Source organism: Triticum aestivum, chromosome 7B, assembly GCF_018294505.1.
Source record: "Triticum aestivum cultivar Chinese Spring chromosome 7B, IWGSC CS RefSeq v2.1, whole genome shotgun sequence".
NCBI classification, from domain to species: Eukaryota; Viridiplantae; Streptophyta; class Magnoliopsida; order Poales; family Poaceae; genus Triticum; species Triticum aestivum.
In genome coordinates, this window is record NC_057813.1 from 56,034,464 (window position 1) to 56,050,612 (window position 16,149).

Below are 16,149 nucleotides of genomic sequence, written 5' to 3' on the forward strand. Positions count from 1 at the left end.
GCAAGAGAACTGATAGAGTGTGTCGAACAGTAGAACATGAATGCCCCCCTTGGATGGAGGACTACCTCTGCTGGACATCAGTCTATGCAGTTGTGTGCACTAGGCTCTGTTTTGGTTTTGGTTGCAAGCTCTCAGATTAATTTGGTTGTGCCAGAATCTGTCTGATTTCGATAGCATTGTCAGAATGGTTTATAGTGTCCTGGCTAATTCAAGTTTGATATTTTTCATGGTGGAAAGCCTTTAGGTAAGGCATCAATATGTTTCATCGGTCAAATACTTCATGTGGATATGCAGTGTAACTAAAATTTCCTAGCAATTCATACTGTGGCGTATGGTACATTTTCTAGGACATTCGATGTCTTTATCCCAGAAAGAAAAGATAAAAGAAACACAGCACACGTAACAGTTATTTACCAGGTTTTAAAGGATGTATCCGTTGCATCACTAGGCCACGCCAAATCATTCAGTTGTTTGCTGCCCCAGTTACCCCAAGTTATTCTTCGTCTTTTTTTATGTCTGGACCAAGATAGATCATGTTTTCCCTGCTGTTTGCAAAAATCACAGCATGGTTACTGTTGTTGGTCATCAACAAAACTGTTAGGACGCATGCTTAATGTAGAAGAAACCTGGCACAACCAAGACATAACGAGTCAGAAAGCAATACTCTTGTTCTCAAATATGTTGAAACCTGGCACACGCGTAGGACTTGAAATACCTGAAGTAGCTAACCGATGTCAGGATTATGTTTGCCGGATTCCTCATTTTTGTTGATCTAACCTGTACCTGTATGTTTCTCTTGCAGGTGTGCAAGCAGCCGACGCTCCGATAAGAATCAGCGGGGTTAACACACGTGGTTGGAAGTACATAAAGGCTTCGTTGCAAGATATCCCTGGAGCAGAGCCGCCAGCCGTCACCGATGCTTAGTCAGTTACCCGGCTAGATACTCCATTTAGCAGGTGGCAAAACTGGTCCCTGCGGAAGCGTAGTGCTGAAACTATTCAGAAGGTTGGCTGATCTGCCATCTCCACCACTTCATAATTGTCCTTTGTCTCCGCAAGGGGTTAAACATAGGTGAAAGGATTTTGGCGCGGGCGTGAGGCCAGTTTGTCATGGCCTCCACGCTTTGTTGTTGAAGCTGAAGATGGTGTAGGGTCAAAAAAAAATTCTTTTTTGCAATACCTCGTTTGCATCAGAAGCAAGTGCTTCCCCAACGATGTCAATCATGAGGAGGCTCTCGTCATCCACGTCGAGGACATGGCGTCCCTGCAATGCTGCAGCTCGCTTGGAGTCGAGTGACAAGTAGGCTGATTAGATTCAAATTATGATCATCATTGTCTTGACATTTCTTAGGTGGCGTGGATCCCCTGTAATCAAAGTTACGCAATTGCTTTGTTAGGCTCTTTCAACAGGGTAGTACTTCCTTTGTAAACTAATATAAGAGCGTTTAGATCACTACTTTAGGGTTCTAAATGCTCTTATATTAGTTTACGGATGGGGTATTTACTACTCCCTCTGTCCCATAATGTAAGACGCTTTTCGATACTAGTATAGTGTCGAAAAGCGTCTTACATTATGAGACTAAATCTGAGAAAAGTTTGAGAACTAAACCTTACCTCAACCAAACCTGCACGAATAGACGTGGCAACCCAAACCAAACTAAACTCAGTGTATATTTATGTCAGCCCAACCATAACCAAACCAACTTGACTTTCCACCCAAATCGAACTGAAACCGAGTGCTTACCTGTAGTTGAAGCCAGTTTCTGAAATGGTTTGAAGACCATTCGAGTAGTAATAATAACCATCGTCCTATGGCACGCCCCCGCCTCTGCTTCAACTCCTGATCGCCGCCGCCTCCTCCTCCTCGCACCCCTGCCTCCGCTCCCTCGTCACTCCCTCGCGCTCGCGCAACGTGTGCCCGCCGCCGCCGGCCCGCTCTATTGCACACGCTCTGCTCCGCGCTCCGCCACGCCTTCACGGCCGGGTCCCTACACATGCTCGTCACGAGGTCCGGGTGGCTCGGCAGTGCCTTCGTGTCCTGCACGCTCGCCGCGTGCAGTTCCTGGACGCCTGCAGGCTGTTCGACGAAAGCTCCATCAGGAGTGGCGTCTTCGAGGACACCGTTCTCGCTGCCGACGTGGGCGCAGGGAAGTGGACTCCGGCTCTGGAGTTCGCGAGGAGGTTTCGGGAGTTTGGGCTACCGGCTGATGGGTACACGATGACGGCTGTGGCGAGGGCCTGCGGAGAGACGGCAAATGCCGGTCTGGGCGGCGGGCGGCTGTGGAGGCCAGTCTGACGAGCGGCACAACGACAACGATTGCAGAGGCGGGGCCGAGGAACCGCACGTGAGCGGCGCTTGACGTGGAGGCCAGTCCGCCAAGCCGCGCGTGACGATGGTGGCCACGGAGGCAGGTCCAGAGAGCCGCGCACGAGCGGCGCTCGACGGCAGCGGCCGCAGAGGCAGGTCCAGAGAGCTGCACGTGAGCGGCGCTCGATGACAATGGCCGTGGAGGCCACTCCGGCAAGCCGCGCGCGACGGTAACTCCTGCGAAGGCGGGGCGAGCGACCTACTCCGGCGCTGACACGCCAAGCGCGAGCGGCAGCTGCTGTGGTCCGACGGGTTGAGAAGAATGAGCTCGAGAATTACGAGCAGAACCAATATCAACAACCGGGCATGAACTGCGGGTCTAAACTTTTGGAGCTGGACCTGTTCAGGCCTATAACCGACCATACCCAACCATTTGCTATAAGAAACCAAACTGAACCAAACTCTTTTCAGAGTCAACCTATTACACCTGAACCAAACGAACCCGTTAGCAGAAACCAAACCAACACACCCGGTTAATCCAAAACTATTCTCAGATTTATATGAGACGGAGGGAGTAACGTCTATCTATTTCTTCATGCACTGTAGAGTGATGATTGTGATGCACAAGTGATGATTACCATTTGCCTGGTTTACCATGACCAGATATTGTCCATGAAAATATATTGACAGTTTACACAGCTCATGTGGGTTTTGGCAAAGAAAAGAAAACGTCATTCTGACTCTGAAAACGCTGCCACAACCGAATTCAGTCAGAGGCCTGAGCCGCATATAACTCTGAACCTCGCTCAGTAAACAGAATTCATCACCAGGGAGTGGCGAGGTTAGCTACCGCCAGAACATATAATTCTGGAGCACGCTGCCATGGCCCATGGATGATCACCACTGACACTGAGACAACAAGAGGCCCATTCCAGAGCACGTGAAATTTAGCCTGTTTCTGGACAGCCTCTGCCTGTGCTGGACTGGGAGCAGAGCAGCTACCTACAGCTTCCCTTCCATCCTCATTCTTACCTCTGTTACTGCCGCGCCGCAGCGTTCTTTTAACGGCCGGCCAGCTTCTCCTTTGCTGCCCATGCAAATAGATAGAAGGCCAGAGCGGCACACTGTAGCGGCGGCCAGCCTGCTGCCCTCGGCCGAGCCGCAGTCTCCCAGTAAATTCGATCAGAGGCTCCGTCCGTCAGGGCATCCCTGCTCGAGATAACGTGCGTAGGTACGTTCACCAGTCCGCGGTCATTTTCCCTCGCGAAAAATTGGAACGGGGACGGATTTCGGAACAGGGTTTTGCAACCTGGTTCCACTTCTCTCTTTCCCTCGCTGAATTAACACCTGACATGTCACAAAAGATCAACCATAACCCATTTTAAATGAACTATTATCCATGTCATGCCATGTCTTTTTAATTTTGTTGAGCTCTGGGTTGCATTTAGAATTGAAATTTTGTGTGTATATAGTCAAATATTTTTCATAATTTTTGGTAACTATTAGCGTGTTTTTAAAATATTACTATTACTACTACGTACTGACTGCACAGGAACTCTGGATGCACATGATATATTCTCCCTTACATCTAGGGTCCGGGGGTAAACCTATTTGCGGACCGATTGTTGGACCATAGGATCTCGCAACATCCGGACGAAGGGAGGAGAAGGTGTGGACAACTTAAGTGCGCTCAGGTTGTGCTTGTTTGGGCCGTAGCTTTCACAAGCCGCAGCTGCAACGGCTCAAACCTTTAGATAGAATCAAATCGTATTTTATCATTTTATGTTTTGAAACAGGAATATGAAAGAAAATAAATGAAAGAGTGAATCAAATTCTGTGACAGCTCAAGAAACCATGAGTACTTTTTTGAAAGAAGCAATGGCATGACATATGCGCACCACCATATCCAATTTACACAACGAGAAAATGACAGCTTCTTCCGTCAGTTGATTAAAGACGATCTTAGTTTGGCGTCATTTATGTCGAATTGTGTCTTTTACGTCTACTGACACGTAGGTGTTGAGAAAGACATATTTGTATTGGTACTGTAATTTTCAAACAAAAGATAGTACTACAAAGACATCCCCCATTCTGCACCTGCGCCTGCACCAGGAGGGGCACTGAAAGAGAAAACTCCCGAATCATGGGAAGGAGTTGAGGTTTTGCCTGCTTTTGCACGCGCTCTGCTGCTACCGGCGTCTGTGCCTGCCCCGGCAAGCACTGGGAAGAGCAGCTTCTCCTCCTCCTACGTATTTCTTACCACTGTTACTGCCCCACAGCAGCTGTCAGTTTCTTCCAACGCCCCCCGTCGGCTTTGCCATTTTGCCGCCCAATGAATGCCTCTGCTGAGCCGCGGCACCCCCAGTAAATTCCAGCAGAATCAGACAGTCGCTGCTCAGGATAATGTAGTACTACGTTAGTACCTGGTCCCTACCCATTTACCCTCCCAGAATTTGGAACATGAACAGAGTTCAGACCGAATTCAGAAACCAGGTCCCATTTCTTTTTCCCTCGCAGAATTTGGAACCAGAACACAACAGAGCTCAGAACAAATTCGGAAACCTGGCCCCGGTTTTTCTTTCCCTCGCAGAATTTGGAAGCAGAACGAAACAAGCAATCAATCGAGCAGCAGGACAGCTGAAACAAAACTCTGAAGAATGGTTTATTACAGCGCAGACCACACGCCCGGCCCCCACCGATCGAAACCAGCCCCCACACCCCGTTTCCCGCCATCTCCGAGCCCGCGCGCGCGCACGATTGCGCGCCAAACCGAGCTCGATCGGGAGCTGTTATTAACACCGCTTCACCCGCGCAGCGTGACCGCGATACCTCCTCTCCTCTCCCCCCACAAACCCAACTGCACACCCTGACATGGCGGCTGACCCGCCATTACTAGCTAGCGAGCTGCCACGCACACGTGAGCTGAGGTCTGGCGGCACGCGTGCGCGCGTCTTTATCGGACTGGCTCCGAGGCGGTGCACCTGAGGCGGCGGGACTCGTCGCGGCGGTGGGAGACGAGCTTGGCGGCGTCGCGCCACCACACCACCTCGCGCTCCCGCTCCTGGAGCCGCCGCTGCGCGCCGTCCAGCGCCGCCTCCAGCTCCACGATGCGGTCCTGCTGCCGCCGCTGCAGCAGCTCGTGCAGCCGCCGCTCCAGCGCGCGCGCCGACACGCCGCCGTGCGGGGGGCTCCTGCCGCGGTCCACCACCTCGCCACCGTCGTCGTCATCGTCCTCCTCCTCCTCGTCCTCTTCGTAGTCCTCCTCGGGCTGATCCTCTTCCTCCTCGTCCTCCTCGTCGGCGTTCACTTGCGCCGCGTTGTCGACGACGCAGCTCCTCGACGTCGCGTCGACGGACACGTGCACGCTCCTCGTCGTCTTCACCTGCAGCGGCGGCAGCTGCCAAAAAAAGAAGACGCGTGCATCATCAGCAACCGCGCGCGGGATGCAGCGTGCTGTGCATGCATGCATGCATGGAGTACGTGCTACTCAAGATATGCAGTGTGGTACACTCGATCGTACGTGCGTACGTACCTCGAGCCCTCGCATGGGCGCGTGCATGGCGCGATGCTGCGTCTGCATGCGGCTGAGCTCGATCTGGAGCTCGGCCTCCATCTTGTTATGGTCCATCGCGACGACGGCGGCCGAAAGCTGGCGGCGATCTGCGGTCCGGGCGCCGGAGCAGTTGTCGGACAGGGCGTCCTCGGCGCGGGCGATGGGGTCCTTGATCACGGTGGATTCCTGGGAGGAGGAGGACGACGCGGCCGGAGCATAAGCAGGAGCAGAGCCGCCTTGCTTCTCCTTCCCGACGGTCCCGTGCCTGATCTCCGACACGAGCGTCTCCATCTGCGCGCGGAGCTCCACCATCTTGTTCAGCTCCACCGCGCTCTTGGAGAGCAGCAGCACCAGGCTCGCGCCCAGCCCAAGGTTCATCGACATGACCTCCTCCTCCGGCTTCTTCCTCCCTGCATGCATGCAAGTCCATCTATCATCCACAAATTGCGATCAACATCAACATCATCATCTAATCGCTACGAGTTGTAGACGACCTGTGCGGTCGCATTGCGAGAGTTGGCAATTACCTAGAGAGCTCCGGGGCGTGTCCATGGGCAGCTCAGGCGCACGCTGCACGACCTTCACCCTGGTGGAGCCGACGTCGTCCGCCGACTGCTCGGAGGCGGCGCCGTCGTCCTTCCTCTCCTCCCTGATACTTTCGCCGACGGAGGAGCTGCTACTACCATACCGTCGCGGCAGCCTGACCCGGCACCCGAACGACCCTCCTCCGTTCCCGCCGTTATGATCGCCGCCGCGCAACAGGATGCGCGACAGCAGCGACCGCGGCGACTGCTGGCAGTCCGCCCCGCCGGTCCCGCCACCGGTCCTCGCAAGCAACGCTCGGATAGACGCCGGCGACGAAGACGATATCGCCGCCGACGCCAGGCGCGGCGGCGGAGGCAGAGGCAGAGGAGCCGTCTCCTCCACCGCCGCCACTCCACGTCCACGACCACCATCTCTAACTAAACGGGCCATCGATCGTTAGCTCGTCACCCCAATAACCAGCTTGCTTCCCCTAGATGGAAGGTGGGTGCGCGCCGCGGGAGATGGATAATTCGAATTGTTCGCGGTCGATCGATGCACGATGCACGGCGACGCCCGGTATTTATAGGCGGCGCTAGGACAAGGAACAGAGCACATCCGAACACGGAGCACCCGGCGGCTGGTTGCGCGGCAAGTTTCAATCCCAGAACACATTCAAAAATAGCCACGATTAAATGCAGCCCGGCCGGATCGAGCCAATGAATCGGCTTTGGAAGCTAGCTGGGGCGCCATTAATCGTGGCAACGGGGAGCTAAACTAATGGCGATGGATGGACCCGGTACGTGGAGGTACCTTAACTGAAAGCGCAGGCGGGGAATTGAGTGCGGGGGCGGGCAGCCCATGCGCGTCGCCGGGGCCGCAGTGAAGGCGGCGGAGGCGGTACAGATACAGGTACGAGAGCATGCACTGACGCCGGCGACTGTGGCGCGCTTCCATTTTCACCTTTTGTTTTTGAAATGGAAGCTGTGATTCTGTGAATTACTGACGCGCCGTGCAGCGGCAGAGCGCGTGTGCGTGCGCCGGGCAGAGCAGGGCAGGGCAGGCCGGCGTGACAGCTGCTGAATTGGGGGGAAGAAGGGAATTTTCGGCCTGAGGCGCGTGCAGCTCTGCGGGAATAGTGGGAGTACTACCATGGCAGTGCAGTGCGCTGCTGCCATAGCTTGCAGCTTTGCAGGCTTGCAGCGCCTTGGAAAAGGAAGCTGGCAGGGAGCTGCCGGAGTAGCATTTCTGGCCTGGCACTATGTCCGCAGAGCCGTTGGATCGGGGATCCGACGGACCAGATTGGCACGGCTAGATTAGAGGAAGGCATTGCAGGGGCTCCGATCAGACAGGGCAGGTTATCAACTTGCAGTAACACATGGAAGCTTTGTGTAAGATGCAAAGAAGAACAAAGCCATTGCTCATGCAAGGTACTAGTACTACATAACTGTAGAGGAAATTATTCAAGCGGTAATTTGTGCTCAGATCAGTAAAATGGAATTAACCATGCGGTAATCTGTGCTCAAACTAATCAGGAGACGACCAGCCGTGGAGCGTGTACCTTCGGCCATTTCAAAAGCCTAATTACTACGCAGTAGCAAAGTTGTAGACTCGTAGTAGTACTTATCCCGGGGAGTGATCACCCATGTGAAAAATTCAAAAACCGGATCTATCCACGACGGCAAGCCGTGAACGGTACAGCTCCGATCGGACGGGGAAAGGGAGGTAGCGGTTGTTGACCGCTCCATTTCAAATTTCCCCCCGGTTCCGTTCCACGGCCGAGTCAGAAGCAACGCCGTAATGCCGTAGTACCCACGTATCGATCAACTTGATGCTGCACACACGAACGAGCGACGCACGGTAATAAGTGCGCAACTCCTGTTGTTAATTAAATCATCACGGTAACACGTACGTAAGGCTTTCCCGAGATGTGCGTTCAGTGGGAGAAGATGTTCCCATTGCCTATGAAGATGACTGTGACAACTTCGTCAATCTCAAGACGGTGTGCCGTCTCAACCTCTTGAATGCACTAATAGGGTAGGCGTGTGCGTGCATGCGTTTATAATAGTGTGTGTATATCTTCACGAGTATATTTGTATGTATGAGTGTCTGCAGATGCGGCTGCGGCGGTGGTCTTGCAGAGACCAGTCCTTGTTGTGCTTGACCATCTCGATGAGGCGGGGGAGATGGCATTTGCTCGTGTCCGCCATGTTCTTTGACCAGCCCAGGGCCCAGGCCGTTGCCAGCTCCAGGTCCGCGGGGATTTGTGGTGGTGGGATGTCGGAGTCCGTGAACTCCGCCGGGTGCGCGGCGTTGCGCCTGTCCCCTCGTCGCCTCTCCATGTTCGTGCAGTCTAGTGTCGTCATGGCGCTCCGGGCAGACGAGCTGTCGGCGCCGCTGCCTCCATAGTCACCGTCGAGGTAATACAGAATACTCCTCCTCCACGCGTCGAGGAGGCGGTGAGAGCCGCTCCTCTTTGACACGGCACGGAGGCGGCTACAACCGCTCCTGCTTGACGCGATGGGGAGGTGGTGACACCCGCTCTCTTTGAAGTACTGTCCAATTAATTTGGACTCCGCGGTTACGTAGGGGAGGGGAGGGAGGAGGCTCCAACTTGACAGCGCGGAGAAGCATCTCTGGTGGCACCGCGGAACCGTGGTCATGGAGGAGCGAGCGACATCTGCTCCCCATACTCGGCGTCCCTCAGCGCATACATTGCATCCTGTGAGAGGACGTGCGTCTGCGGCTGGTCCTCGTTGTCAGACGAGATAATGATCTCTTCTTTCATGGAGGAGAAGTTCTACGAGGAGCAAGACGGCCCCGTGTACGAGGGCGGCATCACCAGTGTCCATGCATGTTCAATGCCAGAGACGCGTTACTGCACGAGACGAGGCGGATATCTACCACACCCGTTTAATTCCCCGCCCGCCCGTATGCTGCCATTAAGCAGGCTCGCCGACCGAGAAACCGATCACTCCGGCGCTAGGCATTGACGCACACGGACGACTGACCTCACCGGAATCCACTATTTAAAGGCGGCCACACCTGGCTTACTCCGCGCCACAGCACAAGCCGCTTCACATCCTCCTTCCTTGCACCTGGCAGAGCCGCCATGCCGGGCGGATTGAAGTCGGCATGCCGGCCAGCTCTCCCGGAATCTCCGATGACGAGGACTACCCCACGATAGAGACGGCCTCCTACATCACCGCACCGGAGCCCGCGCCTATGCATGTTGGGTTCACCATGAGCAAGCGCATGCGCACTACGCCGCCGCCATGGCAGAGGAGCAGCCTGCGCTGGCACCGATACCAGCGTTTCGGTAGGCGCAGGACGAACAATGGTACAACCTGTTTCTCCTAGAGCAACACCGGCTGGCAGAGGGGCCGATCGACAGCGAGTGCACGAGCGAGGAGGCCATGGCGAACCCTAACTTCGATGCGGAGCAGCTTGCGATCTACTAGGTCGTCTGCGCTCAAGCCCCCGCTCACCAGGAAGCAGCCGCCACGGAGGCGCAGCTGCAGGCGGTCGCAAATGAGAACAACGCCTGTTGGGACTCCTACTCGCTGCCGATGACTATCGGGTGGCCCAGTTGGACGACGAAAACGCCGACGCCACGATTTCCATTGTTGACCTCACGTCCATCGGCGATGGACAAGTCGCGTACTCGTCCGAGGATGAGTAGGGCACGGGATGGGGCAGGGCCTTGTGTCCCATGTGGGCCGGTCTGCCTCCCGTATTCTACCCTTCCTTGCCGAAGACCGACCTTCACTACACGGGTCTTACCGCCGCCGTTCATGAAGACAGCAGATGGAGTACGTGGTCGCCGACGCAGAATAGAAAGGAAGTGGACGCAGTCGACCTCCGTTTGATAGGTTTACGGTAGGGTTTTTTCGTTCTAAATGTTCGAAATGAAATAAAAATCTAGCATGTTTGCATGAATCTCGTCCGGTTTATATGAAAATCAGCTATGTTTGCATGAATTTCGTCCGGTTTGTTAAAAAGTTGTTTGAAAATGTATGCAGGCAGCATTGGATGACTGTCTTCCGCATCCGACTGGCCCTCCTGTCTGCGGACGGTGTTAGAAGGAAAGGAAGAGGGATTGTTGCGGAATATGATGGATGTATTATTGAGCCTCGAGGGCGAATATATATTGAGTACAAGACTTGGAGGGCAAGATGCCTCTCCTGGAGATAAGGTAGGAGACGGATTACAAATCCTAGACTGCCAAATACATGTATCCCAAATATATCTCTAACATCCCCCCGCAGTCGTAGCGGTAGCGTTACGAACAACAGGAGCGTCGCAGACGGTCAGACTGGAGAGAGTAGCAGCCGGCGGGCTGACATCCCGCCGAAGTCGTGCGGGATCATCGTGGACAGTGTCGCGTCGTGGACGCATTGACTGTAGAGGAAGCCGACGAGTTACTCAAGCGGATGATAACCCTTTGTGTCGATGTCGACGTAGCCGAGAGCGTAGGGTGGTGTAGCCGTGGTCGAGGTAGTCGTGCGAAGAACGCCGTGGTCGATGTCGAGTCGGGGTAGCCGGTGTCGAGGGAGTCGCCGTGGAGCCACGGGCGCAAGGAGGCACCGGGTTTGTCATGGGCGCAGTGGTGTCGAAGAAGTGGTGCGCCGGGAAGGAGAATGGTGTTGACAACGCGTCACGCTGGGGTTGCCAACCCTGATGACACATCATAGACGAAGGCACGCGCCGGTGTTGTCAGCACAAGACATGCGTAGACGAACGAAGACGAAGTTGACGAAGCGCCGCACCAGGCTTGCCAGGCCCGGGGACACGTCGTGGACGAAGGCACGCAACGGTGTTGCCGGCACCGGGCATGCGTAGACTGGGACCTGCACGAGCTGTACGCCATGTCGAAGAAGTCGGAGAGGCCAGCAGAGAAGGACTCGGCGACGGTTGCGGCGCCAATCGGCGCGGGGCCAATGTCACCCGCCGTTGTCGGAGTAGATGAAGCGGTTGGGGTAGATGACGGCGACGCTGGCGACGGGCTGGTGTTGGACGAAGACGAAGGGGGTGGATGGGCGGCGACGGCGGCTATGGAGGTAGCGGCGGCAGCGGCCAAAGAAGAGCGGCGGCGGCGGCCTGACGGTGGCAGCGGCGGCTAGGTTAGGAGTGCGGCGGCGGTGCTCGAAATATGCGAAGAACCCTGACAGCATGACAAAGACCGGCGCGAACGGTGGCGTTCCCGCGCCAAGGGAGACGCCGCGGCGCATACCACAGGAGGTCGACGCGTGGTGACGGCGAAGTGGACCGCATGCCATGACGCTACGGCCCGAAGGGACGACGTAGTGGCGGCGGGCAGGTCGGGGCGACGGCGGGAAGACCTCGGGGCGGCGGGGGGGACCGCGGGCCGCGACGCTGCGGCCCGAAGGGGCGACGCAACGGCGGTTCGCGAGTCGGTGCAGCCGCGGGGACGGCCTCGGGGCGGCGGCGGGAATCGCGTATCGCGACACTGTGGCCCGAAGGGGTGACGCAGCGGTGACGCATGAGTCGATGCAGCCACGAGGAGAACCACGGGGCGGCGGCGCTGCGGCCCGACGGGGCGATGCAATGGCAGCCCGATGCTCGATCGGTGAAGAGGCGCGCTGAACTCGGGGACGATCTTAACGGGACCTGCGGAGACGCGCGTAACCGACGGGCCAGGTCGGTCGCGCGGCGTAGATGAGGCGGATCGCGGCGGCGAGTGGGTGATCAAGCCGATCGCTCGCGAGGTCGGGGACGCCGCTCGGTGGAGGAGTGGTGGCGGCGGAGTCCGGGATGAGGCCGGCGACGGCGGACGGCAGGGCAGGTATGATTGGCCGCCGCATGACGCGAGGCCGCCGGGTCGAGGTGATGCAGGAGTCCCGGTCGGAGCAGGGCGGTGACGGCCGGCGTAGATCGACAGGCGGGCCGGCGCGCGAACGGCGGCGGTGAAGGGCCACCGCATGACGCGAGGCCGCCGGGTCGGGGCGACCGGCGGGCAGACGCGCGGACGACGCGCGAAGCCGCTGGGTTGGTGAAGACGCCGGTGTAGTCGATGCTGAAGTCGGAGTAGAGGCGCACGGGGTCGACGACGGCGGCGGGCGACGCAAACCGATCAAGCAGATTGGAAAACCAAAAAGGAAAACGCCGATCAAAGCGACCGACGAGAGAGAAAAAAAACCGGAGCAAAGGGATCAAGCTTTGCGTGGACTACCAAACTTTCGCAATTTAGATGGGTGGAGTTTAATCGACCCTACGATTTGGGCGGCTGGGATCGATCGGGAAAGGGACGACGTGGCAGCAGCAGCGCGGCGGAACCGTGGATCACAGGGGGCGCGTGACGGCGCGAGCGACGGCCACGCATTTACTGGCGCCCACGCGACCCACATTCACATACGGGTATACCGTATACACCACCCTCTACTCATCAGGCGGCAGCAGTGTGTACGCGTACCTGCCTGTCCGTCTGTCGGCCGGCCGGCCAATAAATGTGGCCGGAGAGTGACGGGCTTCCATTTTCACCTTCTGTTTTCGAAATGGAAGCTGTGATTCTGCGAGTTACTGACGCGCCGTGCAGCGGCAGAGCGCGCGTGCGTGCGCCGGGCAGAGCAGGCCGGCGTGACAGCTACTGTGCCTATGCCTGTGCCTGTGCCTGTGCTGTGCTGAATGGGAAGAAGGGAATTTTCGGCTTGAGCCGGGTGCAGCTCTGGGCGCCTCTGCGAGAGGGAATAGTGGGACTGTGAGAGTACTACCATGGCAGTGCAGTGCGCGCGCGCACTGCGCTGCTGCCATGGCATGGCTTGCCGTTTTGCAGCTTGCAGCTTCTTGGAAAAGGAAGGTGGCAGGCGGGGATAGGTGGAGCATTTTTGGGCCCTGGGACTATGTCTGCACAGCCGTTGGATCGGGGATCCGACGGACCAGATAGGCACGGCCAGATCAGAGGAAGACGTTGCAGGGGCTCCGATCAGAGATGGCAGGTTATCAACTTGTAACACATGGAAGCTTTGTGTAAGATGCAAACAAGAACAAAGCCATTGCTCATGCATGGTACAACTATACAACTGTAAAAGAAATTATTCAAGCGGTAATTTGTGCTCAGATCAGCAGAATGGAATTAACCATGCGGTAATCTCTGCTCAAACTAATCAGGAGACGACCGGCCGTGGAGGAGCGTGTACCTTGGGCCATTTCAAAAGGCTAATTACTACGTACGTCGTAGCAACAAAGTTGTAGACTCGTAGTACTTACACCGGGGACGGGGAGTGATCATCACCATGTGAAAAATTCAAAAACCGGATCTATCCACGACTGGAAGCCATGCGTGAACGGTACAGCCCTAGAACGGAAAAGGGAGGCAGCGGTTGACCGTTCCATTTCGAATTTCCCCCCGGTTCCGTTCCACGGTCGAGTTAGAAGCAACCCCATGATGCCGTAGCATCGATCAACTTGCTACTGTACTACTACTCCGCGGTAATAAGTGCGCAACTCCTGTTGTTAATTAATAATCACGGTGAAACGTACAGTACACAGTCACATGATTAGCGACAGCACTAGGTGGCTCCGTGGCTGGCTAATTAATTGGGTGTTACCGCTCCTGAGCTGCGCGTTCATTGGACAGCGGATTTCGAACATGAACCGCATCAATTTTAGTCGCCACTTTTCAAACGTGAAATCATCTACTCCCTCCGATTCAAAATAAACTAAAACCATGAGACTTATTTTGAATCGGACGGGGTAGTTTATTTACTACTCCCTCCGTCCGAAAATACTTGTCAGATAAATGGATAAAAATGAATATAGAATATATAGTACTCCGTTCTTCTCTCGTTTTGTTCCGCGTAAGTTGTAATTTTGAGTTGGAACTGTAAGCGTGTTTGAAATGCTGGGTTGATCCTGATTAATCGATGTCACTGCGCTAGGTTTGTCCATGGTTAGCAGCAAGGATGGACGGAGCAGGCGACAACAGTAACATGACAAAGTTAGTGCCCTTTTTACATGCATCTCTTTGGCAAGTCTATACTGTACCACGTACAAACACGACCCTATCTAGAAATAAGTACCCCATTAATTTACGCCTAGTGAAGAGTACTTCGTACACGGTACGCACGCGCCCATGGACCTAAACAACGGCCGGCTTAGTCAATAAATCTCTCTCGCACTCCAAACCCAAAGCCATCCGTAGCACGCCATGGTTCAAATTTCCAATCCACGTGCATGCATGCATGGTAGCATGGGTACGCACCGGGCTACTACGCCACGTACCGCCGTTTGGTCGCTCCGGCCAGGATGTCTTGACTGCCGACGTACGCATCGAATCATACCAGAGAGTAGAGTAGAGATAGGCTTTGCATTTTGAAACGAGATCGATATGAGAATTTTGAAAGAGAAAAAATACACATGTGTGCAGACAGGGTTCCTTGGATCTCTAGCTAGTTCTACCATAATTTCCATGGGTCTACGTACGTACGTAGCTCAACTCGCGTGCATGTGTGCGTCCACTCCACACGCATCACGTGCATGCATGCGTACGCCGTCTCGACCGGGATTTAATTCTACAGCCAGCTCGATCTATCGAGATGCATATGTGATTTGAAATCTTCGGTCCAGAGGAGTAGGTAGGATATGGAGTTCCATTCAATCTTGGTTGGATACTTGGATCGATCATTGGATCGGGCAATCATAGGGATATATCATCAGGAATTCAGTGCTACCCACCCACCTAGCCAGCCATGTCGACATACATGCATCCATCAATGCCCATGGCCCGTATGGATTTTCGGAGCCCGTACGTGTATACACTGTACGAGATGTGCACTACACACTCGTGGCAGGTTTGCGTGCGTTCATGCACGTAGTGGCGGCATTGGCCGGTCACAATTACCATACTTTGGCAATTTTGATGGGATTTGGTCGACGGTGAAACTCGGGCGGCCGGGGTCGGCGACGTGGCGGCAGCAGCGCCGCCAAAGCATGACGGCGGGTGAGATCACAGGGGGCGCGTGACGGCGCGAGCGAGCGATATCCATGCATTTACTGGCGTGCACGTGACGCACATTCAGATACGGGTATGCCATCCACTCCACTCATCAGGCAGCAGCATGTACACGTACGCGTACCTGTCTGCTGTCTGTCTGGACCTCCTCACGCTGGTTGTCCGTCCCGGCCGGCCGGCAAATAAATCTGGCCGGAGATTGAGATTCCCGGGGCGCCATGATGTGCGATACGAAATCATCGTCGCCTCGGATCTCCTCTCCTGGCAGGCCGGACGGGTTCATCACTACGCTTGCAGTTACTCAACTGTGGGGGCTTTCTTTCTTTGCGTGTGTGTGTGCGAAATGTGCTCAGATTTCATCAACTTGCATGGTTGTGAATTCGAGTTTCCTCTTTGTGCACGATCAGTGTACGATCCCCGGTTTCGCCTGGGTTTGCTAGGCCTGCAGTTACTGAGCTGTGTAGCGAGAAGATTTCCCCTGAATTTGCGTCGAAGCGAAGCTATATTCCAGCGAAATTCAAGCGAAATTGGCCGTAAATTTCATTCCGGACTAAAACATCCGGTTTGAACTTCTCTTGAGGAGCTCCCGCCCTCTCCCCGTTGGAGGTGGACATCACCATGAAGCCTTCAGATGGAGGATCCGGCTTGCCTGCTCCCTCCGCATGCTTTCATCCGTGCCCCACTTCATCCTATGGTTGTTTTTTTTTCTTTTTTCTTTTTTCTTTCTAATCTAACCATCTCTCCCCCTGATTTTAAGGGGGTGAGGCTGAACCTTATTTTGTTCCAATTAAATTAA

The 16,149-nt window shown here is 55.2% G+C and overlaps 1 protein-coding gene across 1 annotated transcript; it reads right to left on the minus strand.

Moving 5' to 3' along the window:
- Positions 1-4,789: 4,789 nt before the first annotated feature.
- Positions 4,790-6,924, minus strand: LOC123159426 (transcription initiation factor TFIID subunit 7). The gene is made up of 3 exons (XM_044577263.1): positions 6,388-6,924; positions 5,840-6,270; positions 4,790-5,704 (listed from the first exon to the last, which is right to left on the minus strand). The coding sequence occupies exons 1-3, from the start codon at positions 6,833-6,835 to the stop codon at positions 5,261-5,263; spliced, it is 1,323 nt and encodes a 440-aa protein (XP_044433198.1). The 5' UTR covers positions 6,836-6,924; the 3' UTR covers positions 4,790-5,260.
- Positions 6,925-16,149: the final 9,225 nt, after the last annotated feature.

What these genes read in the sequence shown, in the direction of transcription:
- LOC123159426 (XM_044577263.1), bottom strand. Translation starts at nt 6,835, where the DNA reads ATGGCCCGTTTAGTTAGAGATGGTGGTCGTGGACGTGGAGTGGCGGCG. An exon ending in CACGCCCCGGAGCTCTCTAG is followed by an intron (nt 6,271 to 6,387) that starts GTAATTGCCAAC and finishes GCATGCATGCAG; the next exon opens with GGAGGAAGAAGCCGGAGGAG. An exon ending in CGCCCATGCGAGGGCTCGAG is followed by an intron (nt 5,705 to 5,839) that starts GTACGTACGCAC and finishes TTTTTTTGGCAG; the next exon opens with CTGCCGCCGCTGCAGGTGAA.